The sequence below is a fragment of the Gymnogyps californianus genome, chromosome 3, assembly GCF_018139145.2.
Source record: "Gymnogyps californianus isolate 813 chromosome 3, ASM1813914v2, whole genome shotgun sequence".
In the NCBI taxonomy this organism is placed as follows: Eukaryota; Metazoa; Chordata; class Aves; order Accipitriformes; family Cathartidae; genus Gymnogyps; species Gymnogyps californianus.
Genome location: NC_059473.1, coordinates 8,691,132 through 8,717,198, shown reverse-complemented (window position 1 = coordinate 8,717,198; position 26,067 = coordinate 8,691,132). Strand labels below are relative to the sequence as shown.

General features: G+C 40.5%; 1 protein-coding gene across 4 annotated transcripts in view; it reads right to left on the bottom strand.

Moving 5' to 3' along the window:
* Positions 1 to 26,067, bottom strand: part of MACROD2 (mono-ADP ribosylhydrolase 2) — an 898,754-nt gene that overhangs the window by 35,143 nt on the left and 837,544 nt on the right. For all 4 annotated transcript variants that reach the window (XM_050893412.1, XM_050893413.1, XM_050893415.1 and 1 more), the window contains 5 exons: positions 17,163 to 17,225; positions 13,653 to 13,721; positions 4,064 to 4,141; positions 3,359 to 3,433; positions 2,633 to 2,734 (listed from right to left, as the gene is read on the bottom strand). In XM_050893412.1, coding sequence (XP_050749369.1) covers positions 2,633 to 2,734; positions 3,359 to 3,433; positions 4,064 to 4,141; positions 13,653 to 13,721; positions 17,163 to 17,225 — 387 coding nt within the window. The remainder of the gene's footprint in view (positions 1 to 2,632; positions 2,735 to 3,358; positions 3,434 to 4,063; positions 4,142 to 13,652; positions 13,722 to 17,162; positions 17,226 to 26,067) is intronic.

Genomic DNA, 26,067 nt, shown 5'->3' with positions numbered 1-26,067 from the left:
CCCAAAACACATAGATGAGCCGGTAGTAAAACTTGCACAATTAGATCAGAAGCTTTACCTACGGTTTGTGAGAAGTTTGTGAAAACTGAGACACATCTCAAAACCAGCAAGAAACAGTCATTTTTCCACGAAAAACCAGATTGCTGAAAAAATTCCTAACACGCTTCAAAGCCACAATCAGTAACTAAGCAGAAATCTAGCTTTAGGTTGGAAAAAGGACTTTGATCTTGGTCATTTAGTGGCTTCCACAGCTCCAGTGCTGGGGACAGCACAGGTCACAGATGACTCCCATTAATCTAATGGCTCCCAGTGGGGGGGGGGGGTGGTGGTGGTAAGGGGGGGGCAGGGAGGGAGAGGAGACAGAGGCAGCTATGTGCTACCCTTCGCTCCAGGATGAGCTCGGCAACACAAAACCCACTTAAGATCTGTGTATTTCTATTTAATGGGACTAGCAGTCCCACGTTAGCTTTTCTTTCACGTGTTCTTAGACAAAAATATGCCATTTCATTATATGTCAAATGTACTCTGGATGCTGCTGGAAAACTATTGAACTGAATTAGTTTATGAGGTAGCACTTGGGTTACATGAAATAATGTTACTTATTAAATCTCTGTTTTATGCCAGGTTATCTCTTTCCATTAAGAGTAGTCTCTCTTTGGGGAATATATCTTATTTTATCAGCCTGAACTTCAGCTGATTTTCTTTTTTTACCTCTCTTTGTCCAGATCCACCTTGCTTTGTGGTGAACTTTCAAAACTCACGTGGCAGAGTATGTGCCTACCAGAACTGGAAGCATCTCGCAAGATGAGCGCTGAGGGTACCCTACGTGTTCTTATACTCGTAAGAATGAAACAAAGCAAGGGAAAGCCTTAGTTTCCTTTCCTTCTCAAAACCCTGAAGAAGCACAGCCTCAATTACCTTTCCTTCTCAAAACCCTGAAAAAGCACCCATTTATTTTCCCTGACCCAAAGACAGTATGTTCGGAAGAAGCTAAACAGAATATCTATGCAGTTACGTAAGTGCTGTTACCCTGCAGGTAGACTCAACACATCATCTCCTCTTATTATTGAGCTGACCAAAAGCTCACTTAAATCAGTGAGAGTCCTTCTATGAACTTCAACGAGCTTTGGATTAGACAAATCCTGCACAACAGCAATACCTGAGCCCCCAGGTAGGAAACACATTCCAAAATGCTTGGAAAGAACCTTTTACTTACTTAGTACTTGAACCTATTAAATCAGGGGCAGGAAAAGGAAAAGTGCCAAGAACAACCCTTTTCTGACATTACCTTCTTTTCCTTAATGTTGCATATTTTAATAGTAGGTAGAACAGATGGTGAAATATAATCTCTCCACCGAGAACTAAATGACAGTCACTAGCTGTAGGGGACACTAAAGTATTAAAGAGAAGGAAATGTACAAATAACGAAAGTACATTTTGTCCAACTTGCTTTTGATGAGGCATAAAATAAAATGTAAATAATTTCTATTAGGAGGAAATTAACATAAAGACTTTGGTATTTGCAATCAGAGTCAGCTTGTATTATATAACCCGGATTTGCAACTGAGGTAGCGCAATACCATTTACCTGGATTTGAAGCAAGTATTATATCAATTCTATTTTCACTATCAGTAATAAAGCACAAAACCATACCATTAACATGACTGATAATAAAGAGATGTGAGTAGTCTCAACTCGGATAGGCAATAAAAAAAAAAGAAAGGAAATGTTGTTTAGCTGTATATGAACAAAGAGGTTCTATTAACCTGGGTTTGCAGTGAAGAAAAGTGTCAATATCGCTAACGCAGGTTTGCAATTAAGTTGGTGTCAATGGGGCTGGAAAAAGGAGTTCATAATTAGGACAACACAGTTAGTATTGACCTGAATTTTCAATAAAAATCATGTCTGCATTTTAATTTGGAACTGTAAAATTCAACCCTGTGCTCTACAAATGACCATATAATTATTAACTTGCAGTTACTTTACAATTAGAGAATTATTTACATAATACGTTATTTTTTATATAACCACGTGCCTGTTACAAATGGTGAGCCGAACGTAGGATTCCCAAAAGTGGCCAACACTTAAAATTAAACTTCTACATTTATTTGCAAAAGTATTCCTAAGGATTTAAATACTTCACTCCCAGAAAAAATTACTGCTTCAGCAAGACCCTGTTCCTGCTCCAAATATTGGTTTCTTTATTAGAATTACTAGTTTTAGTTAATTACTAGTTAAATCTCTATTAATGATCTCACAAATAATTATCATACCCATTTATTGTAAATATTCCCGACGCTTCTAGCAAACATGATCAAGAGGGTACTTACATGGACATAAATTGGTTGTTTAACCAGCCTTATGCACTTTAATGCAGAAAACCAAAAATGAGAAGAATATTTACTTTAAAGTCACTTTAGAACCTGAGCACGCACTTTTTTGCACTTATTTTCCTGTGTAAATCCAAGTCCAATATATCAAAACAACACTCAAGGATAGGCAAAGAAGGATTTTTCTTAGGAAAAAAAAAATAATGCTTTTATATGCTCTTTCCATCTTTCCTCACAACAGAAAAGGAGAACATGAGCCCAGCAGCATTCTCTGTCTCAATCTATTTTATAAGTAGCCCCACCTCCTCCTTCTTGTTCTTCGTTTCCTCCTTCTTCTTTTTCCTCTGCATCATGAATCAAAGGTATCTCAACTTCTGTTGCATCTTCCTGGTTCAACAATGGCTCTGAACAAATTTGAAAAAAGAAGATGAACAGTAAGGCTTTTCAGAACAGACATAAAAGGATTAACATACACTAGAGAGAGAACCATTAAAAACACTGGCAGAGGAAAAGGATCCTTTTCCCCGAAAGTACAGATACAAAAGCTGTCTCGGGGAAATCCGAGTGGCTGTAGTTGAGAGCAAGGCCTTGATCCTCCAAGGTGCTGAGCCTTCTGGGATTTAGCACAAAAACCCCACGGGCCCAGCTCCAAGCGCGGGCCTTCACCGGGACGCGTTGCAAGCCCAGACACACACGTACTCAAGTGTTTTGCTGGACTGGGGACAGAGCATTCAGTGCTCCGAACGTATAAGGCTGAAGTGCTTGTCATCAGGAATAAGAAATGCAAGTTCACTTCTCTCTCTAACAGTTGCAGTCATTAAAAAGTCCGCTTTTATCACCGAGAATCCGTAGATACTCCCCTGCTCAGGGCTGAATTTAGAGTTACCATAAGAAGATCCAGCTCCACAAATTTAGCTTAGTAGGTATGGAGAAAGAAAGGGAACTTAAACACTACTGATAATATCTGAGCAATAACTAGTGGTTTTGCCTGTTAATCTTCCTCTTTGATTTCAAGGCATGTGCAGTACCTTCTATTTCCATGCAGGAGCTTTGGGAATCTGCCCCAGTTTTCATCTCCTCCTCTGCAGAAACACCCTGTTGTCCTGTTAACACGACAAATTGAAAATGACATCAGCACGATGGCTGCGTGCAGGCAACGGCAAGTTCATCACAACAGGACACGAACCTAACATATAGCACGGTCCTTTTCAGGGCAAGTACCACTTCTTTTCTATTAAACGAACAATGTTGGATGTATTTTATATATGAAAATACCACTTAACAAACTCTAAGCATTAAGTACGTTAAATGGCTGGTCAAAACTAACCCTGAATCAACTTTTTTTTTTTCCTTCCTTTGTAGCTCAGCCTTGATGCTGATTCTCATAGGAGCTGTTGCAAAGCGCTCGCACTTGACAGTCGACTTAGCAGAAGGAACAGAATCACCCCACAGGCTTTTAGAACAACAACAACAACAAAAAGGACAATAATAACAATGTTATGCACCCAGGATCAATATGGTGAAATCCACATATTTGGAGACAAGTGTCTTTTCCAGCAACACCAGAGATCACCGCATCACAACCGGTTGGCACACAACCTCTACTAGCCGACAGCATTTTCTTAAGGCAGTAGAGGTCAGGCTGAAAACCACTGGATGCTGAAACTGGAAGAACTAAGGTTCCCAACAGGTTCGTTATCTCTGTCTTAAAGAATTTTGATACGAAACTTTACCTTTGGCTTGCTCTTGTTCACACCCCACAGGATGCACTGGGTCACTCTCCTGTGCGCCTTTGGAGTCCTTCAGCGAGTCTGAGGAGACAGCAAACAAACAAACAAACAAATTCTGCAGCAGTTTTCATGCTGGAAAAGTCTGGTAGTTACTTCAGACACAGATAGCCCTTAGGTGCTAGCTTCATATCTGGCATTCTGATACGCTGACAGATTTTCTATCTGTTTAACTACAGACTTATATACTACAAAAGTATACTCATGGGTTTCAATTATTCAAATTGATTTCAAAATCTGTACACTTACTGAGCAGTTTTTTGCCTGCAGTACAAACCTTAAACAAGGAGCTGGCAAGAAAGGACACGTAAGAATAATCAGCAGTGCTACTGAGAATTTTATTTGTACTGAACAGAGTGGCACAAAGTTATGAGAAACAGCACGACCTACCTACTTGATAAATAAAGTGATTTCTTATTTATTTAGAACAATGCCAGCAGTTTTCATGGTTGCACTTCCACAAGCTTGACAAACATTAAGTCCTGTAAATCCCAGTGCAAATCCTAGCTTCGTTTCACTCGATGACAGAACTCCCAAGGTCATTATCGTGGCCAAGACTGCTTTTCCTTTTGGGGGAGACCAGCAAAATGAACTGCCCAAAGCCATACCCTGAACCAGTGGCACAGTGAGGTTTAAATTAGACGACGTAAGTCCAATCGCTATGCTATCTGCAGTCTTCATAAACCCAGGGCATTATTTCGTTGTGTCGAACGAAATTTTCTGACAACAGCCACTCCTCAGTTTTTGCATACGGGATGCAGAAATGCATCATTCCACTGCAGTCAGGAAATCACAGCAACACAGCCACCCGTTTTAGCTCTGCTCATCTGCATAACACACAGCTTTCACTGGATAAAGAGCTCTCTTTGAGCCTCGTTAAAAAACGTCGGTGATCTAACTGGACATTTCTGCAAACTACAGGGGTAAGTACACTTGAGGTCATAACAATGGTAACAGATAATCAGTATTTGTGTTCCAGAGCGAAACACTTTCTAAAATGCTGCTAGATGGAAAACTTAAGTCACAGTGCCAAAAGATCTACGGTGCATGATAACAAATTACGCTGTGACAGTCTTGTTATGGCTCTACTTCTGGAAGGTCCCTTTCTACAATATAGCAGAGCAAATCTTACCATATACCAAAGGATGCCCCTGTAAAACTCTGTTCCTGAAACTTGCCAAGAATAATCTCTGATGGATAAGTGAGAAAGCTGGGTTGTTAACATCTGATCCAAATTTAATAATCTGTAGAAAAGGTATGCAATGAAAGTGTGTGGCTTTAATTAACTGCAAATAATCCCCCAAGGCAAATATTTAATTACCTGCACAGCTTCTTACTTCTTTCGTGGCATGACAATAAGTTTATAAATCCAAGTTTGAAAGCAGAATATCTCACTGATGTACAATTTGCTAAAATAATTTGCCCTTGCTGCACTTTTTTTCACCCTACTGTGGACTTAAAACGCTACTCACTGCTATCAACTGGACTGCTCTGGCCTTTCATGCTAGGATGCCACATTGTGCTATGAGTTACAAGCGATTATTCTGTCAGCCCAAATCAGAGCAAAAATAAATTAGACCTTCATCAAATTCCAAGTTTAATCAAAAAGTGAGTGGAAGGACCACTTGGTATAAATGGGAATGACACTAAAAATCTGTAGGGAATTTTTCAAGCAAACTTTCAACCCATTGAGTGAAATTCTGGCTTTGCTGAAGTTTTTGACAAAGCTTTCAGGATAACAAACAAGCCAAGACTCGTACCATCTGTAGCCCCATACACTACATTAATATAATCTTTTTCTGCATGATTTAGTTGCATGTTTGTAAAAGGAACTGTACTGACAAAGCTGGAATCAGAAGTCCTCTGCCTTAAGTACCGTGCAGCCCTTCAAACAGCCAAAAGTGATGATAAAGTGTGACATTACCTGCTGTGGGTGGGAGAGATGCACACGGCTCTGTCCCATCAGACCCCTAGAGCCATCTTATCCTACACCTATTGCACAGTACTTCATACTCCCAGACCTGTGCCTTTAATCTCAGTTCACAGATGCCACCTTTTCTCCCAGAATGAGGAATGACTGCAATTTCATGCAAAAATCAATCCCCAGCATCAGAGGAACAATTATGCGCTTTGGTCAATAATAACAAATGGAGTTTAGGGAGTCTCGTGCCTGGCTGATGTATGTGCCCCATCACGCTGCTGTTTGTCGTGGAGCATTGCATAGCTTACGGCAAACTACAGCTATCACACAGCGCGGGGAGCTGTCGCTACTCCCACTCTTTGGCACAGCCGGCAGCCTGACCCCGCAGCTGCGCCGAGCGTCAGCATTAGGCACCACAGCTAGAGACCACCTATGCTATTTGGCACATCTTCACACATTCCCATAGCTGGCTCTACACGGTTTATTCTTACGGGATTGTAATTTTGTGTTAAACTTTCATTTTAATCATAAACAGTTCTCTAATTGTTCCAGGGTTCAAGAAAGCAATTTAATTGCACAGAATTCCAAATTATCCCAGGCAATATACAATGATAATTTTGCACAAGTTATTTTTTGTAAGCATGTTTCTGAAAAGAGCAGAACATGGACAGGATTTACTGCCTAGCTGTAAGAGTCCACTGCTCTTATTTCAGCAGCAGAAATCAGTCTTTGCGTTAGTATGCAGATTCTGAGTTTCAAAATCTTTAAGGTCAAGACCATGTCAAAGATTTCTTCTTTTCAAATGCAAATATTAGATCAAATATTCAAGCCAAAAGGTCCAAAGACAGATTTACTTTTCAGATTGACAAGAACAAAACAAAGCAAAGGAATAAACTCAGATTCATGAGGAAAATCTGAGCCAAGCAAGAGTAAAAGTGTAAGACCAAATGCACCGGTCAATAAAAGCTGTTCCCAAATTGGATACGAGGCAAAAGTGCCACCTCCATTTCACTCGGCAAGCAGCGGTGGGAATCCCACCAATGCTGATGATATACTACTTTCTGCATGCAAGTTTTCAGTAGGGTAGTGGTATTGCTTGGGCTCAGCTCGTCCAGCCCTTTATAGCCTTATGCAACTGGGCATAAGCCGGTATCATAGTCCTAAATGATTCCAGGGTCTACAAAAGCTCTGGCCATCCTCTAAAGCCTTCATTCATCTCTAATTGGCTAGGGAACTAACTCTGATTTTTTAAACGGCATAAAGCAGTGTTAGTCTTCTCCTAACACAGCTACTTATCTGTGAAGTCGTGCCAGAGAATCCAAGTCAGGATATTATTTCGCAGCACAGTATGCTTAGTTTTTTGATAATACACGCTGGGCACTGTTTACCTTGGGTAACCACAAATTGGGACTGTAAGGGTTAACATTCCTCCAGGCAGGACTGAAAATAATCAGTGTTTCTGATACTACACTGCAGCACAGTTCCTAATGTCATCATTGATCACACATGAATGAACCAAACATGACATTTAATGACATAAATGAACCGAAGATAGGCCACTTTTATCTACTGCACATCAAGCATTGAAGTGCTCATTGAAGTCTGAGCATCCCTTCGTTCCTTCAAACCTGCTTTTACTCAGTGGCTGCAGTGACAGTGTCCACGCCAGGAGTGCTTGGCTCTGCACCCCTCCGTCGTACTGAAACAACTGTCTCGTGGGCCTGCATGTTTGAATGCACCTGGGAATTAGCCCCAACCTTTAACAACCAGTGAAGAAAATATGTGGACTTTAAGCAAGCCGATCAGAATACTCCCCAAGTATATTCACTGTTCCAACGTATCAACTGTATGTTGAATTAAGCTCCAAGAAAACCGTGTAGCTTGCAATGAACTATCAATCCTACCCTTCCTGCCAATAATCAGACACTATTTTGTTTAAATACTGCATAAACCCCAATGCTTTTCCATGCCATTCATATTTTTTTTGACGGTATAAAGCAATGCTGCTCAAACAAAATTTTGCGAATGCTAAAGAATAGGAGAAATGTTAAGATCTGAATGTTAAGTGGTTTTAATGATCTTTTAAAATTCACTTCCTCAGCTACTCTCTGTATGGCTTATTTACTGAGTCGTTTCTAATGTGCAACACACCTGGGTCCTGCACACAGCATAGATAAATCACCATGTTTTAGGGAGCTGTAAGAAGATTAAAGAGGGAAAAAGCAGGTCATTATGAAAGAAACAGGTTCAGTGCATTTTATTTTTTAAGCATGATACTGTGAAAAATGACTGGAATATTTCCAGAGTGAAAGAAATCAAGCAGGCGTCTAAAATTACAGGTAATGGTGTGCATGGAGGCTGCCACATGATTAGGGTATTCTTTTGCCTCATAAACTGAGGAAAATGTGTTAAAATGAAGTACTATAAAATGGTGATTTATGAGAAGTTAGGGAGATATTCTTGAGCTTTGACTTTAAAATGTTATTTTTATATCCACCAAGATTTCATTTTAATCTATCTTTATGACAGATTAGATTTATTGGAGCCCAAGTTTATACGGCTTGGTAAAACAGACCCTTTTAGGTGCAACAACCTGTAGAGATATTTTTGCAAGTGTTCGGGTAATAGACCAGGCAGTTCATCTCCGCAGGTGGGGTCCACTGAGTAACGCTCCCACCCGCTCGTGCTTCGAGCTAACAGAAGGGCGTCTCCTCTAACCTCACCTTCTGTCCACAAGAGACATTTCAGGCGCAGCTGGTACGATAACCGTGGGCATCCCGCTGCTGCCGTCAGGGGCAGGGCCTGTCGAACAGGGCACTGGGAAAGGAAAAAGCTGAGAAAAACCTGGCCGCCTCAGTTCGACCCTTCGCTGGAGAAGATGCCACACAGCTGAAGGTAAGGGTCGAGGGGGACAGATGGAAGGAGTAGGTGCTCGCATCAGGCTGACGGGAGCGCAGCTGGATGGCTCCAGGTCAGCTAATATTTAAAAATAAGTAGGATCTAAATAAACCAGCTAAGTAGATTAGTGTTAGCTGTTGTGGCTGCCTGTACCGGCGAATGGTAGAGCAGAAATACCTCTTGAGGAGTTTATGGGCTGGACCCCGTCTGGATGTGCAATGCTACAGACAGGTCAGATTAAAAGGAAAAGTGAATAACCCGTGTTATGTACAGCTCGAAGTGACAATTATGGAGGGCGTTAGGAGAATAGGCGCTCGGGTTGGATGGTGATGGTTAGGTCCCCAGTTTAAAAAAAACCCAACAAACCACACCATTTAGCTTGTGTTAGCCAATTTGCTTTCATAGAAATCCTTCTAACCAAGGGAGAGAAAAATGTTATCGCTGTGGCTGGCAGGCAGAGCCACAGCTACGGTTGGGGGTGTTGAAACTCTTCCATTAAAAAAGTTCTTTTTCAGTTACCTATAATTGAAATTTTTCAGGCTGAAATTTTCCAGGTCTAATCATAGCCCAAGGGTGAAGTAAAAACATTTCATTGGTAGCTGCTGAGCGCTCAGCACTTCTGAAAATCAGGTCATTCATTTAGATGTCTTAATATATACTTAAGAGCTGATTTTAAACACCTCTTTTTGAACATATTGGCCTTTCAGTCAATCTTTTTCACCCACTTATCAATGTCTAATTTACGTCGATTTGCACAGCTCCCCTGCATTTGAAATGCTCTGTCTTTCAGTTTATCCCTTCTCAATCATTTATGTCTTTAGGACATCAAGATTTTTCCATGGTGAGAATTACAGCTGGCCAAACAGGAATTTTATATCCATTATGTTTTACAGGCAGGATACTTACAGGCTTCTGGGTCGCACAAAGTGAGTTTTCAGGGCTAACCCCTAGCAAAGGCATATACTTAATTCTGTTTCTGACAACATAAGCCCTCCAGCTGACTGAATCTGACTCCATTTCAGAGAATGTAGAAAAATAGTGACTTGCTTTAAATGGCACTCCCACAGGAGCACAGACTTTGGTGAACACCTGGAAATAATTAATCGCTACTTTATTTTTAAAATTAATTAGCATATGATTTAATTTAGTTGACCTTCAAATGAGAATTCAGTTGTTATTAAGTGCTAATGAATTAAAATCAGCGTATTGTGCACAGAAACTTCGCCATGATTGCATAATGGGGAGTTAATTCTTCACCTGTGCTAAATCCAGTTCCTTTTTTCATTTTTCTACCAGAAAGCCCTATCATTAAATCAGGTTAAATAGCAATTGGTAGGACAGGTAACCGAGATGAAGATGCAGAACACTCTCTCACACACACACGCATGCACACGCACACATACTCTTTTTAAAAAAAAAAAAAAAAAATCCCAGGTTCAAACCAATCCACAGCTATATACAATATGGTCCATTTAAAATGACTTTGTAGTCCCAGCACAATCTTGTATGGATAGGCATACTAGACTGACTGCAGCCTGTCTGATACGTGTTTTATCTGCTGCATAAACATTAATGACTTTAATCACTTTGTTCTGCCCTTACACTTCATAAAGAGAAGCATCTCTAACTTGAAATACGCTGTGTATAAAGGATCTACTTCCATATGCACAGTAATGAAGCACTACGAAGGTGCTGCCTAGAGATGTCAGCTCTCCCCCCAAGAGCTAGTAGTTATGCATGCAAGTTTTCAAGGGTAAAACTGCAACATTTCTTTGCGGTATTTCCAGACAGTGGAAATAGAAACTTGGTACAGACTGGAATAAGACGATACCTCCACAGCATAACATCAAACATCTTGATATTCTTGGAATATGACTGTTCTGCTCTTTTTTTTTTTTCTCCTGAGGATGGACAGAGCACTCAAAAAATTCAGTCTGCTCAAATGCCACATGCAAACTGGGCCCGTGTGGACTTTTTTTTTCTGGACAGTGTCTCTTCTATTGTGAATAACAGAAGAGATGCACTTTCACATTCATATGAGATTTGTAATCTCACAGTAGGTTTTCATTTTAATCGGAGCCCCTCAAAACATGATTCCTGCGCTGTTCCACACACTTATCATGAAACATCCCCTTTCATGTTCCCATCCTTTCCCTTTTCCTTTAAAAAAAACCTGATAAAGACAACTCAGGTAAGACAAAAATACTAGAACTTCACGGCAGCAGAGATGCATGTGCTCTGTTTTGAATATCACCACATTTTAGAGCAATAAATAACTATTTCAATGTGTTTGCTATACTCTAATCCCAGAAATATGAGAAAAAATAAGCAGAAAGCCTACTAGTCAACTCTAATTGGAGTCAAAATACTTGTTTCGGTGCACTCACGAGAAGTGACAATTGAAAGACTGCTATACTTCCTTGGAAACCTCCTATTCCGAGTGGTTTAAACTATGCATTTTGGGAATATGTAGCCTAGAGTTATTTGCCACAAATCTCCTTTCACAGTAATTAGGTGGAAGGACTGGAAAAACTAATTTCTTTAAATGCTTTACATCCAGTTCATTTAGTTGAAGATAAACTACAGAAATGAGTATGTTCCAGAACCTGGCAGGTTTTAGCTGTGTTAACTCAGTGGGCAAACAATTTGAAGGCTGAAATTTATTTTGGGAGCAGCAGGTGTTTTCAGAAATGCCAGGATTTTGTAAAAGTGCCATTTCCCAAGCAGTAGCAAGTTTTCTGTAACACTAGTAGTCATTTTAAAACAACTCAAAATCTAAAATCTGAAAAGTTGAAAATCTACTAATGGAAATAAAGATTAAAACCATGGCCCGGTGGATGTGGTGGCCTCATCGTTCAAAATTCTTGGTTACATTTAAAAAACTAGCAAGCAAATCCCACAACATGTTGTTTTCCCCATCATTCCTTTTTTCTACTTGTACCACTTTACAAACAATATATACGGAGGAGCGTCTGTCTCGCTCCTTTTTCCCTACCAGATGCTTTCCGTCTTACTTTTGAGGAGAAGTAGGACATCAAAGAGAAACTGCCCTTTGGATTTCTCAGGGCACTACCTCTTCTGTCAACCTCTCAAGAGAAGAGGGGAAAACACTATACTCTTAGCATATTATAGGAAAAGTGAGACCTATAGCACCAGGATGGCTACTTTCCTGAGAAGAGACAACTAATACAATGGGTCAAAAAACTGGAGTGGTTACACATTGAGATGGTCACCGAAAAGCAGATCAGAAGACACTGGCTTCATAGTCAGGAACAAGCACTCAAAGCAATACCAAAATGTTGGGATCTTCAGTAAGACTGCAGACAGCAAAAAAAAAAAAAAAGAAAAAAAAAAAGAAAAAAAAAAAGTCCAAACTCAAAGCCTCACCATGACCCTCACATTACGAAACATAAAACACACATCTGATGGAGGATCTTATAGATACAGGATACATAAACAGGCCAAATGTCAGCAAAATAGAGAAATGAATGACAGGCAATCACCAACTATGCTGGGGCCAAATCTATCACTATTTCTGCCTTCCGCTAGCCTTGCCACGACTTTCATCTGTGAAGATATCAAAAGCAAAAGCCAGTGCTCCAGCAAGGGTTTGTGGGGTTTTTTTCCCTGCAGGATCAATCAATCAGTTAAGAGAGCACTTAAATCAACCTGCACAAGGCTTTGAACTCGTAATCAGGTAAGTATGTGGGGTCTCTAGCATGTGTCTTTGGAACAAAAGGGCAAGATCTCACACCCTGTCACACTTATCTAGAAAAATGAGAAGAGAGTCAAGCAGCAATGCTGAATTAAACATTAAATCTTTTAAAATAAATAAGTTAATGGATGTTAATAATTATATTATCTCAGTAAAAAGCATTAAAATTTTCTATTAGTCTTTCTTGAAAGCTGTACTGACGGACTGTATTTATTATAGATAGCATAACTCCTGTTTTGAATTACCAGTAGCGAACATTTTATAAATCACCCAGGCTTTTTCCTGACGTACCTCTGCAAAAATGCCCAAAACCGTAGACCGGCACAAGCAATTAATAGTGTGATATCATAAGAGTATCAAAAACAGTACGTGTGTGCACTGGTTCCTATCTGTAAACCAACAACTCCACAGGAAAAATCTCAGCTTGAAACATTTAAATTAGCTCATCTCTCTTTCTTGTTTCCTAAACTCCCTGTCATTTGGCCCCGTGACACTTTTAAATATTTATCACAAACTAAATGATCTGAGTGCCCAGCACAGTCTGCACAAGATAAACATTACTTTCTCCCTCTCAATTATGACTTCATCTCCTCCTGTCTCCTCTTGATGTGTTTATAGCTATTGTGTTTTTCTTTTTCCCCATCAGGAGAGCACCAAATAGGGAGCTAATATTGCCGAGATAGATGCGCACGCTTAACTTTACGCCTGTGAATCGCCCCAGCCAGCCCAAGCTTTGGGCTCATTTCTGATATGTCACGTATGATATTTTAGTATTACTTCTATAACAAGGGGACTTAGGAATTCACAGCATCTCTCCTACCAGCACAACAGCTGGTGCCAAGTACTTCATTACAAAGACTTTTGTAAACGAAAATCCAAGCGTTTACCTATTTCTGTATTGTTTAACAGTGATTTTGGCAATTTCCAGACAAAGGAAAATAAGGCTTTACGAAATGTCCTCTTGGGACTGGATAGTTTGAAACACAATTTACAATCTGTACCTTTATCCTCACTCAGTTCTGTTTCTTCTGATGATGATAGGCTGGCTACAGCTGAAGGTTTCGTCTCATCTGTAAGAACCAAGGAAATGGAAGAGAAGTTATTAATTAGACAGCAAACTGATGAACCACTTCACTGGAAAAAAGTGTTACGCCTTATTGAGGCAAGATACTAGACCTGAATTTGATTTACTGGGCTTCCATCCATTCACATTGCATTCACCGGCCATTACTGGTCCGATTGTCTTCCCTAAGCCAGGGGTAAACTTACGCTACAATACTGCCAGATCAAGTCTATATTTCAATTTCTCAGTACAGAGAGAGGAACAGCTATCAGTTTCATGGGTAGGCTGGTGTTGCTATTTGCTTTGAGATTCCTTTTTTCATTTAATCCATCTATTTTGAGAAAAAACAATTAAAGCCATTCTGAACTTCAATCATGTCCATGAATCCCATTGGAATCAGAATGATTACATGCAAATGCTTTCCTGAAAATAGAAGCTTTCATGAATCAGGGCTGAAATTTAGCAAGTCCCTGAAAATCAGCGGCTTGGAGTTTTTTAATGGTAGAGCATGCAGGTAAAACTATTGTATTTAATAGATAAAACTAGTACCTGAATTTAATAGAACGTTCTAACTTTCACTGTTGCTTTTTCTTGGCCATTTTTATAGTTCTAAAACCTTTATAAGCCTTTGTTTTCATTTCTAGCCTTTCATTTCTTTCAAAAGACTTGCCTCTGATGATTCTGACCATTTTTTTTTTCCTAATACAGTCATCGAGTATTTTTAACTAGCTTGAAACAAGAGCTCTGAACCACCTGCCATTTTGTTTTTCCACGGGTTAACTGTGAAGTTCACTGATGATAGACTGGAGGCCAGACTTTAAAAAAATGACACAGTAATAGCTGAAAAATTTCAGGCCAGTCTTCGTACCCTATAACTGGCTTTTTCGCTACTGTATAATAAGAATATACAAATCTTTATGTAACGGACTGGGTAAGAATACAGTGTCTATTTTTTCTCCTACATTTTCTTTCACAATATCAAAGCATACGATTCGTGATTTGTCACACTCAGATGACAGTTATGCCTTTTGGTTTAGAAAATTCAAATAAGAACTTTAACATTTGATAGGATTGCTACTTACAGTGATCGTTCATAGTGATTAGAAATGTTTTAGGCATACAACTGCGTATCTTAGAAAATCAAGTCATTTCCTACTGCCAAGAAATGGCACAGAAGCAGCAATCTAAAAGTTCCTGATGATGTTTTGTCTCCACGATGAGTAGAGTGGAAAGCAGCAGCAACTCATTAGCTGAATGTAACTAACTCGAGGTAATTGTACACCTCTCTGTTCTTGTCACTATGTGAACCAGCAGGGATAGATGTTAAGCCAAATAATTTTTTCCTGTAACACCGTGTGCCTGTGGCCAGGGAGGTGATTCATGGACTATGCATAGGCACAACGCTATCTTTAGGCATGTATCTAAAACGCATTCCTAAAGTATGACATTTTCTGGATCTGGGACCTAAAATGTCTGGATCTTTTCTTTGACGCTCTTCATGAGAGTAACAAAACATGACTACCAATATGAGATAGCAAAAGAACGTACATCATGGCCCTGATAAACCAGCTCTGACAGCTCGTAACGTAACAAGTCATAATGACGGTTTTGGGAAAAACACAATACATTTAAGACAGCTCCAGTAGCAAAGTAATAATTTAGAGAGGTACATATTCCTTAATTCTCTTGGGAAAAATGAAATGTATCTCATTCAATCAAACTGTTTTGTGAATCAAAATACCAGGGAAATACGCACCCCATCAGAGTGAATATAGCTGACAAGCACAATGGGCTGTATTTGGCATCTGTAGACAGTAGCATAACCAGGTTTAACCGGAGCCTCTGCAGTTGGAGCTAGGAGCTCCTAGCAGTACTAGCTCTTAGGCGAGCTAGCAGCCAAGCAGTACTTGGTACGGTTAAAAGCTCCATATTGCTCGGGCAAAGATACGCCCTGCCTAGTCAGAGATTCAAAACAGAGCCTAGATTCAGGCAGAGCAACGCATTCCTCCCTTCTCCCTGGCCCCCTTCGCCTGTTTTAAAACATGACTAGCATAAAAGTGAAAAACCCAGGAAAGGAAATGTGGTTGTCCTCCAGCACTTACAAAATACCACTGCATGCTTATCTTGGGGAGGATAAAGGGCCTAGGTCCAAAGTTTGCTGAGGTCCATGAGAATCTTTTTCATTCTGTCATACTGTGTGCCTATGGCTTCACCTCCCACTGCTTGCCCTGCCCGAGGACATAAAGAAGAGGTGATAAAGAGGACATGAAACATAGAAGGACTTCAAGCACTTGTGGACAGCATCAGCTGTTAACACCTAGTTGCAGAAGACCGACCTGTGGAGCGCAGGCAGAAATGCTGCACTTCCACATACACATTGCTCAGTGCATAGGACAAAAAGAAGGACCCTCATCAAATGAATTCCTCATCTGGAAACAGCCATAATGCAGTAAGCAAACCGGGTAAGTCAAGAATCTAGGCCTTCTAAATTTTTTTGCTGCATTTACTGGCTGGCCCGCTTCAGCTCAGTCTTCCACATATTGAAAACAATCTTCAATTCTGATTTAAAAAAAAAAAAAAAAAAAAAAAGTTCTGAAGAAAACCGTTTCATGCTCTCTGGATTAAGTATCTGTAAGCAACATCCTGCACTACAATGAGAAAAAACCCAAACAGCCAAGAAAAGCATTGTGTTACATGTAATACTACACTAAAAGAAATCCTTAAGAAATAAGGGGATTTACAGACATTTTGATTGTCACTTCAGCTCTTCTGATAACTGATTAATTCTAGTTGTCTTTTGCATTGAACAGAGTTGGGTAGGATGAAAAATACAACCATAAACAGAAAAAAATAATAGAAAATCTATTGTGAACAGAATGACATTGTATTTTAAAATATTGAATTCACTATAATTTATAAGCATGCCGTCTGCAAAACCCACTGCTCGTGAACTCTGACATTCATTCACAGTATATGCAATATCTTTCTGTATGGATTTAAATCTTGATAACCCCTGAGACTTGTGTAGACAATTTATTAAAACTTGAAAATACCCTTCAAAATCTTCAGAAGTACAGTTTTCATCAAAAGAAGCCTGCTTCCTTCATCTCCAAATTTCCTTTTCCCCCATTTCTATTCTATGTAGAGGGCTACTCTGTTGTAGACAGAGGGAAAATTATTTCTTTCTAGTTAGAGGATTACCTAGAGGTAGTCCACCTTAAAGGGAGAATGTAGAGCTGGTAAGCTAAAGAGGGAAGCCTGCATTCCTGCATTGCAATACGTTCATTCATAATGAATGGAGCTTCGGTCTCTAATGGGAGAATTGCTCAAGACCTGAGCTAATCTGGTGAAAATGTACAAACACTCTCTGTCAATAGCATTGACTAAGGTTATTGTTCACCAAGGTGGATAAAACCTAAGAAAGTCCTTTAAGGAACTCGGCACACACCTGCTTCTCGGCTCTGGGCCTCCATTTCTTCGGTGTTTTGCTTCTCCTCTGTGCCATTACCACCTATCGAGGAAAACACATAAAAATTATTTATGATATATCTTTTTATTGGTAACAGCAGCAGCAATATTAATTGTAACCAATTCAGCACAAACTGCTAATTTACAGCAAGGCGCCGTGACAAAAGGGGAGACATATAAAGGTAAACTGAAAATAACCTGGAAACGTAACCAGTCACATTTAAAACAGTCACGTTTTCACATCTCAAGCTGAGGAAGGGGGGTTAGATTAAAGATTTTATCTCAATAGGCACACTGGAAATATCTCTATACCAAATAAAAGTATGTTTCCCTAAACACTGTCTGCAATAGATGAAATTGTTGCTTGATCTTAGTCTATGTATTTTATAAAGATTTTTTTCCAGGATTATTTTCCTCCAGTAACATTTCCACAAGATCCTTGAAGTGGCTGTGTTTCCGACTTGCAGAACCTACCTTAATGCATACGGAAAGCAAGAATAGGAGGGGGAGAATTGCCCAAATTTTATTTTAAAGCAAAAGGCACAACACCACTTAGCATAAAGTATAAAAATGCATCACAAACGACTGCAAAGAAGAGAGCAAAATAAACCAAACTAAGATTGCTAGGATTGAATGCATTTTTCCCCTTTTTACATTCACATTCATTCCCAATTTTCTCCACTACTTTGCATTCGCATTCATTATCCTTTTCCTTCCCTCCAGCTCCCTTTCAGAAGGCAGGTACCAAACAGCGAATTACCACCAAGAAAAGTAACACCCTGGGGAACGTCCACGGACACAAGATCAAGCTCTCTTAACCTTTGCTTGGCCCGATTAGAGATATATCAGGAAGTCTGTATTTTCAATGATGGAGAAGGCTCTTTTAGCTTCATAATAATATTAGAGGCTGCAGTGCAGCATGCTGGATCAGATGCGATGGCTACGCTCCCTCTTTTCCAGCATGGCGAGATAGACGGCAAGAACAGCTGAGTACCAGCCTTAATGAGGCATTTGAAAAACTGACTGCTGAACATATACACTGGGAGAAAGGAAATTCATTCCCAGGCCTGTAAATGGCTTGATAATGATACACATATTTTTTGCTGTGATCTTTTCTGGCTCCTGGGTTTTTCTGATTACAGCTTCTCTAAAGCAACGTGGTTAAAGTTCCTCGCGCCTCCACCTTGCTTTTACTTAACACATGGAGTCTGTTGAAGAGAACAGCAGTAGCCCAAATGCAATTAGGTGGATGGAAGAAAAACAGAGAAAGCGCGTGTTTTTCAGAAGCAAATGTACATCTGGTGGCAGGCGGCATTCAGCTAATATTTAAAGGCTGAGGTATGGTGCTCTCCCTCTTTTCAGCAGGCAATACATCCCGGCATCCAGCAGATGGGACTAGCGGAGAAGTATTTCCAGGCTGACCCTGCACAGAGCTGCTGCTCTCAGGAGGAGAGGAGATGGAGCAGGAGTTTGACACTCCACCTGAGAGGGGAGAGGTGGGCAGGGAACCACTGATGGCCATCACCCGGGACTCGGGCCTCCTGCCTGCTCGGTAACTCTTTGTACCGATTTTAACCAGCCTTAATGGATGACTAGCTATAGTGATTTCTTAGCACATTAGTAAGCTCTAACCTGTAAAAAATTGCATTACATGGATGACCAAAATGGCTTGATAAAACCAGCTGGGTTTTTTCCCTCCCCCCCCCTTGAAATAAAAAAGTGCTCTTTTCAACATCAGTGTTCTTCCTGTCCAGGCACAATAGCAGAACTGCATACAAAATAGGAAATTAGCTGTACTAGAAGATAAACTTTTCTCTCTCCCTCCCCCTTTTCTTTTAAAACATGGACTTGGGACTTTGCAAGCTTTGCAGCAAGCAATTAAAATAAATAAGGGGAAAAAATCCTTTGCACCACCAGGACGCGTTTCAAAGGGATAAAGTCACCTAGCTCAGGAGCTGCAGAAAGGAACAGCACGTTCAAGACAATCCTGTAACGCAACAGCGCCGTGACACTTGAAAAATCTTTACCGTTAGGTCAGATCCAAAGAGAATATTGCATCACTGCGAAACAAGCGGTGCCAGAGCATAAAGGATTTCATTATGGCCAAGTGCAACATGTTTCGCTTTGCACAGAAGGACTTTACATTCAGAAAAAGCAGGTCAGGCATAAATGGTAACTACCGATATATCACTGAAAATCATGTCAGCAATTACCTCACTGCATTCACAACATAAAACTACATTTCTGGATGATACTTGTTTCTACATCCATTATAACAAGTATGACTATAACCATGAGTTATTTGGCTAAACCCAGGTATTTCAAGGATTCATTCATGTTTATTGCCAAGGGACTACATCTCTTGTTAAAGTCACTTACTCAGAGCAAACTTAAACTACAAAAGAAAGTTTAAATGATCATTTGGTTCATCAGATTATCAGATAAAGCACATATTCATCAGTACATTTTGTCAACTCTAGGTCTATTATTTCACTGGAGATTCACTGTTTAAAAGTGGTATAATACAACGATAATTACAGCACTATATATTGGATTCTCAACATGTTTTCCATCTAACACTTCATTTTGTTCCATTAGAAAGGAAAATGTAAAAGACTTTAAAGCAGAAGCTTCACCTCTTGTACTCTGACCCCGTCCAACAGACTGACTGGATCGTGACATGAAAATTAATCTCGATTGAAAGTACGTGTTGTGCCTGCCAAGTGACTTCGATAGAATTAGAGACAAGGAAACGCTAAAAAATCAAGAGTGGACCAGTGATTCTCAAGTAAATGACTTGCAGAAGGAAGGGTTAAGCTCTGCTTTGCCTGGAGAATATCTTCATCTCAGGAGAAAGGGAGGAAGCGGAGTACGAATACACCGATAAGAAAACAAACTATAGGGTGGAGAAGTGACTAATCCCAAAGCGTCTGACAAACAGTTTTTTCTGTTTTTTAAAAACCCTTCTAATAAGCCTCTCACTGAGTGTCTTCTACTGATGAAGAGTCTGTCTGTAATTATTGCTCTCCATTGGAGCTGGGTGCAGGGCAAATGGAAAGGCTTTAAGTAGCACACGCTCAAGGCAAAGAGCTGGAAATATATTTTACAAGAGTAGCAAGCCAATTTTTCACCATATTTTTCTTCACCCCGGCTCTCCTTTTCTCCAGGCAGAAAAGCCAGACCCAGTGCATTTCCCTTGAGTCTTCCCCATGACATTATTAATAATAAAAATGTCTTTTCCACTGGATGGCTTCTATAGTATCTGCCATCCTTCTCTTTCCACTACTGCAGCAATTGGCGATTGCATTTCCTTTAGGTGAAAGCTGTCCTCACAATATCTGCTTTTCTATTATACTAGTAATAGAACAGCAATCTGTCACTCACTCCAAAGGAGATAGGAAAAAGTGGCGAATGACCTGTCGTGTCATTTTAGGCCAGCAAATGTAAATGATTTTGAGCCACATCAGAAGACAAATGGGAACATCTGCTTCTTTTCCCCAGCATGGCAGTCAGTTGAAAAAACAGGAGTTTGAGAATTACAGTAGCACCGTACAAACAAAATAAGCACATCAGACACTAAAATACCTACTTCTGGCCATATATTTTGCTTTCCCTTGCGAAGCTGACTACTGCCTGATAAGCGCTTGCTCTCTCCTCTTGGCCTTTTTCTTTGAGATCAGCAAGAAAATTCCCCCCCAAATGATATATACCCTCATTTATACTTGGTAGAAAACAGGCTAAACAGTGATCAATCAGCACACTCAGCAAGCTGGCAGAGCAAGCGGCACTTCTAACTAAACTAGAAAACCGGATACTCTGTGAGTGCCTGCCCACTTTATGTTAAGGAGAGATATTTAGCATGCACAGTGATATGCCAGCTGCAGTAGCAGCCCCAAAACGAAGCAGATGATACGATAAATAATAAGCTGACAGTCAAGTGGGAGAGGGCTGGGACAAGATCCCTATGAAAGTCCAGAGGACAAACTCTAAGCAGCAGCACCAGAGCAGGTTTTAGTATTCTTCCCATTTTCTCTGCAAGAGCCTGGAGGCATGTGGCTTTTTACATCTTTCACTGTTCTTGCGACAAACATGGCAAGTCAAAAATATTAATAGTCTGCTGGTCTCTTGGCTCGTCCCATTTCAGAGCTGAATAAGTGCCAGGTTTGCTCATACACCTACTCCTCTTCAGCAGCACCTTTCTTCTCAAGCAGTCAGCGACGTACTTAGAGCTGAGGCTAAAGTCAGTGTCTCAAAAACGGGTGCAAAAAGACAACTCAAAAACTGGTGAAAAAAGACATTCTCCAGAAGAAAACAGAATTGCAGATAACGTATTTCTATTTAAAGGAAGAAATTCTGCATAACCAGTACAGACCAGTCTACTTCTAGCCCTCCAACATAGACGTTATTAATAATAAAATTGTATTCACTACTGAGAAAGCTGTACTTCTATCATCCATAGCGTGTCAACAGTCAGAGTAAGGTTCCTTCGAACAACCTCCTCCTTCCTGGAGTAGAAATAAAAGAGACTGAGGGCCAACGCCTCAGGCTCACATCTTGTTTGCCCCTCGCACATATCTGTGTACGCACCACATCCCCAAGCACCAGGTTTGACCCTGTTACATCCCCGCATGGCTCTTGCCATGCAAGTCTGGATGCACCCTCTGGTTCTCTGAGCGGCCAGCGACTGTGCATCTCTCCTGCAGTGTGGCCTGCGAATCTCTCTTCAAACTGGGCCACGCTTCTATGACAAATGCAAACACAAACCAAGATCTGGCAGATAAAGGATGCCAGTTTTGAATTATCTTTTCTACAGCACAAAAATATTGCCACGCTAATCATACTAATGATACGAAGGTCCTTCTAGGATAATAGGGAAACTAATTAATGAGAAAATTAAAAATATAGGCCTTGATCTTACAGCTGTTACATTCTGTACACATGAGTAGATATGCTGACTCCAGTGAAACTCCTAAAATGCGAGAAGAAAGCCCATGTATATTTATATATACACTCAAGATCATACAGCCTGCAACCATTTTCAGACTATTCCAGTGGCAAAATGATATCAGATATAAAACAAGAAGCACATACACACAAAGGCCGTTATTGTACAACTACAAACGCATTAAAATGAATCATTAGGGTGGTGGCCTGAGGTTACTGAACATTTTCAGTTTGCATTTTAATTTCTTTTAATTAAATTATGATTTAGGTCAGTTTTAATCACTACTTGTATATAACCCCTTTGGGGCAAATTTTAAGAAGGGTTAGTAAAGAGTTATCTGCAGTAATTGTTTAATGGAGTTATGAGACTTCTTCCCTCTGTGCTGCTTCAACAATTTACCTCACTGCAGATGCAGACCTGAATGCGCTGCTGTCAATGCACCCAGCCTAGCGAAGCTGTCAGCGTAATAAATAACAGGTTTTCATTTTCATGCAGCATTTTGTCAAGAATTGTTGAGGAGTGTGGGAAAAGAATGAAAAAACTGTAGCTCGTGGGGATTATCTCAGAGGTTAAAAATAACACTATTGTATTTCACCTATTTAACATCCTGAGAAATATAGGAGCCTAATCTAAAGCCCACTGAAGTCACTAGGCGTGTTCCCCTTGCCTCACTCCTCCGCGGATCACAAGGCAAGTAACTCGGCTTCATTATACCTTTGCTGGCTAGGGAAGAACCAGGGGACAACAGCTACAGCATCAAATTAGGTGCTTGGAAGACATGAGCACTCAGATTTGTCCCAACCCACTTCATACATAACATTGCTGGGAACGTTGTGCTAGGCTGGTTTTCCACTGGATGTAATTCTTCTGTCTGACATACAGCGTGACTCAGATTTTGCAATACAGGTGCCTGGCAAGAGAAATCTAAAATTTCATTGCCAAAGATGCTGATCATCGCTGTTTCTGACAATCTGCAAGTGTGACTGTTCAAAACAAATGAAAGCAGACATCTCCTGGAAGCTCGAGCTGTCCAACATAACCAGACTATGGACATCACACCCTAGACGTCACATGCAGCCCGTACAGAGGACAAAGATACAATTGCCATTTTGAAGCAAAAAATACACACACTGTGCTGCACAAGTATTATCAGTGTTATCATAGTATACAAAAGTGGACAGAAATCGCTCATGGGAGTTGATGCACATTGAAAAGCAGGTCGAGGCAGAGCTCAGAGCAGAACGGAGGAGCCCTGACTCCGAGCCCTACAGGCAGTCAGTCCTATCTAAGAGACAGAGAAAGAAAGGGACCCCATACGTGAAGGTGCACAATACGATCACAAATTTTATCGTTACTGTGTCCATTTACTATTCGTTCATACTTTCTTGGTGTGCCTAAGAGACTAGGTAACTGCACACCATTAAGGACTGCGACACAGCTTCTTTTTGAAGCCACAGTCAAAATAAAACATGAGACCTATTTCAATTTTTTTGCATACAAGTCACGAAATCATGTGCTGTGGCAATGTAACAAAGTGAAGAAAAGGACAGAGAAGCCACATAGAAGATAATTTTTTGTTAAAACCAGCATAAAATGTGAACGAAAACATGCACTATTTTGTATCAATATTTCAGAATTAAGGGACAAGCCCTGTCTTCTGCACTGGACCTGAACGATCACGATGGTTTACTGTTATTCACATCATGGTTAGAAATGAGAAATGAATTCCTTGACAGATGAGTCCCCTCCAGGTACGCTGGTTTGTGACTGTGTATCATTCTCCTCTGACAACACTGCATTAGTCACTTTAGCAACTTAGTGTTTTGCACCTTAGCTCATCTCAGGAGAAAGGAAATCTGCTCTGAAGCATCTAGTGTGAAAACAGGAATTGCAACTGTTTGCCTGGTACGGTTTACACACACATACATTCAGCTGCTAAAAGAAACCCAAATGGATAAATGGTCAACACAACAGGACTGCACGTCACCTGCGGAGGCCAAAATGAGCTGCATTTTCAAAGTTGTCTTGTGTAGCCACTGCACGGCAATTTGATGAAACAGTAGAAGCCACTTCAGCAATGAAAAGACTCTTCTAAGAAGGGTTTGCTTGGAGAGCAAATACAAATAAAAATACAGATAACGTCCTGTTTTTCCCTGGCTAAGTGGAAGGTGATCACTCGATATTCTGAGAGCTGTAATCAGTCAAGACAGATGGTGGACTTCAAAACAGAAGTGAAAAAAGAAGCTATCAACCAAAGTGGATAGGGGTGAATAGCATCACTTTAAATATAACCAATCTGCATTAAGGTGAAACATTTCACAGACATGTTTGATACACAAGCTTCCCAGGAAATTTCTTCTGTAGTACTCTATCTTAATTTAAAATTTTATTTAAGGATTTGGTTTGGTGGCAAAAAGAATACAGTAACTTCTACGCTATCTTAATAAGAAGTAGCACTTTTAAGGCTGAATAAGGGAGCGTGTGTTTTTGAAGTATAATTATGTGTCTAGATGTTCATTTTTAGTAGATTAGGAGTGGAGCAGAAATTTACTGAAGAATATTACTGCCCTGTGGGATGCAAAGAAGAAATGTATCTACAATTTCTCAAATGATAAAAGAATTGCTTGCTATAAACCGAGGAACGTTTTAAAACTAATAGGAAGTCAAATCTAGTTAATATTAATCCATACCTTAAAGAGAGAGACAATCAGGCCTGCTTAGTATTAGAAGGCCCTTAGAAAAGATGCTTTGACCATCACTGTGTAGTGGTAACACAGAGCAGCTGTTGTACGCACCCTCCCCAGCCCCAGGAAGGGTTAAGCCCACCTCAGAGGAAAGCAGCACAAGCCAAGCACTGTTGACTTTTGTGGGTGCATACGCTACATCCCTCTCTATGAAGCTAGGGAGTGAGCAGCAAAGCTGCAAAATCATGGTATATAAAGGAGAACCAGGAAAGGGAAGCCTTATGTTAATCTCACAATTAAAGGACTAAGCCGTAAAATGAGTTTTATGTTCTAGTCCCAAGACTATGCACTTTTTGTCATTGGACAAAAACTTTTTGGGAGAAGGGATGAGGAGCCACGGTGTCTCCGTCTCGGTGAGCATCCTACCTACTCACTGTGAGCTGCTGAACCAATGAGTTGTTGCGATAAGATGAGACTCCATTTCGCCTCATTTCTACTGTGTACTCCAATCACTAGACTGACATCTCTCACGGACAGAGCATCCACCGAGCGAGGCAGGAGTCTGCTGGTGAGCCTCGGACTCCTGACACTGCTGAGCAACATTTCAGACATTTGATGTTGCCCTTGAAAGCCAAGGGGTCGATAGTGTGATGACCCCATCAGGCAAAGGAACCTACTCTACCAACTATCTTAAAGGTGATTTGTGTTCATTTTGACCTTCCTGGCTTGGCTTATCCATCAAACTGTTCTCCTTCCCACCAAGTGAACAGAAAGCAGACAAAGTTCATCCCGGACGAGCAATTCCAACAGACCAGCTCCTCGCACATACACTGAACCTCAGCTAAGGTGATTGCATGAGACCAACAACCTATCAATCTATCAGGAAGAATCTGGTCATTCATTTTGGGAGAAGCTTATGAAAAAAGCTGGAGCAAGACAACTTGCAGAGCTCCAGTTCTGTCTTCACATCCCTTGAGGGAGGGCAAGGAGGATCCTGACCCTCAGGAGGCACAGAAATGGCTTTTGCTGCATGGATTGATTACCTTTCTCCTGGAGGAGGAGAAAGATCAGGCATTTGTGCTGCTGTTATTAGCTGTATTAATTGTCGTTGATACAATATTGACCACCTGCAGACCATGGTGGAAACAGATGGGGCAGCTCTTGGGCAGGCTCCGTTTTATATCTGAGAAATCCTGTAAGGACGGAAAGGGCAAACAGTTTTGCTTCTCCCAGTATCAAGAAAATCTATTGCACGC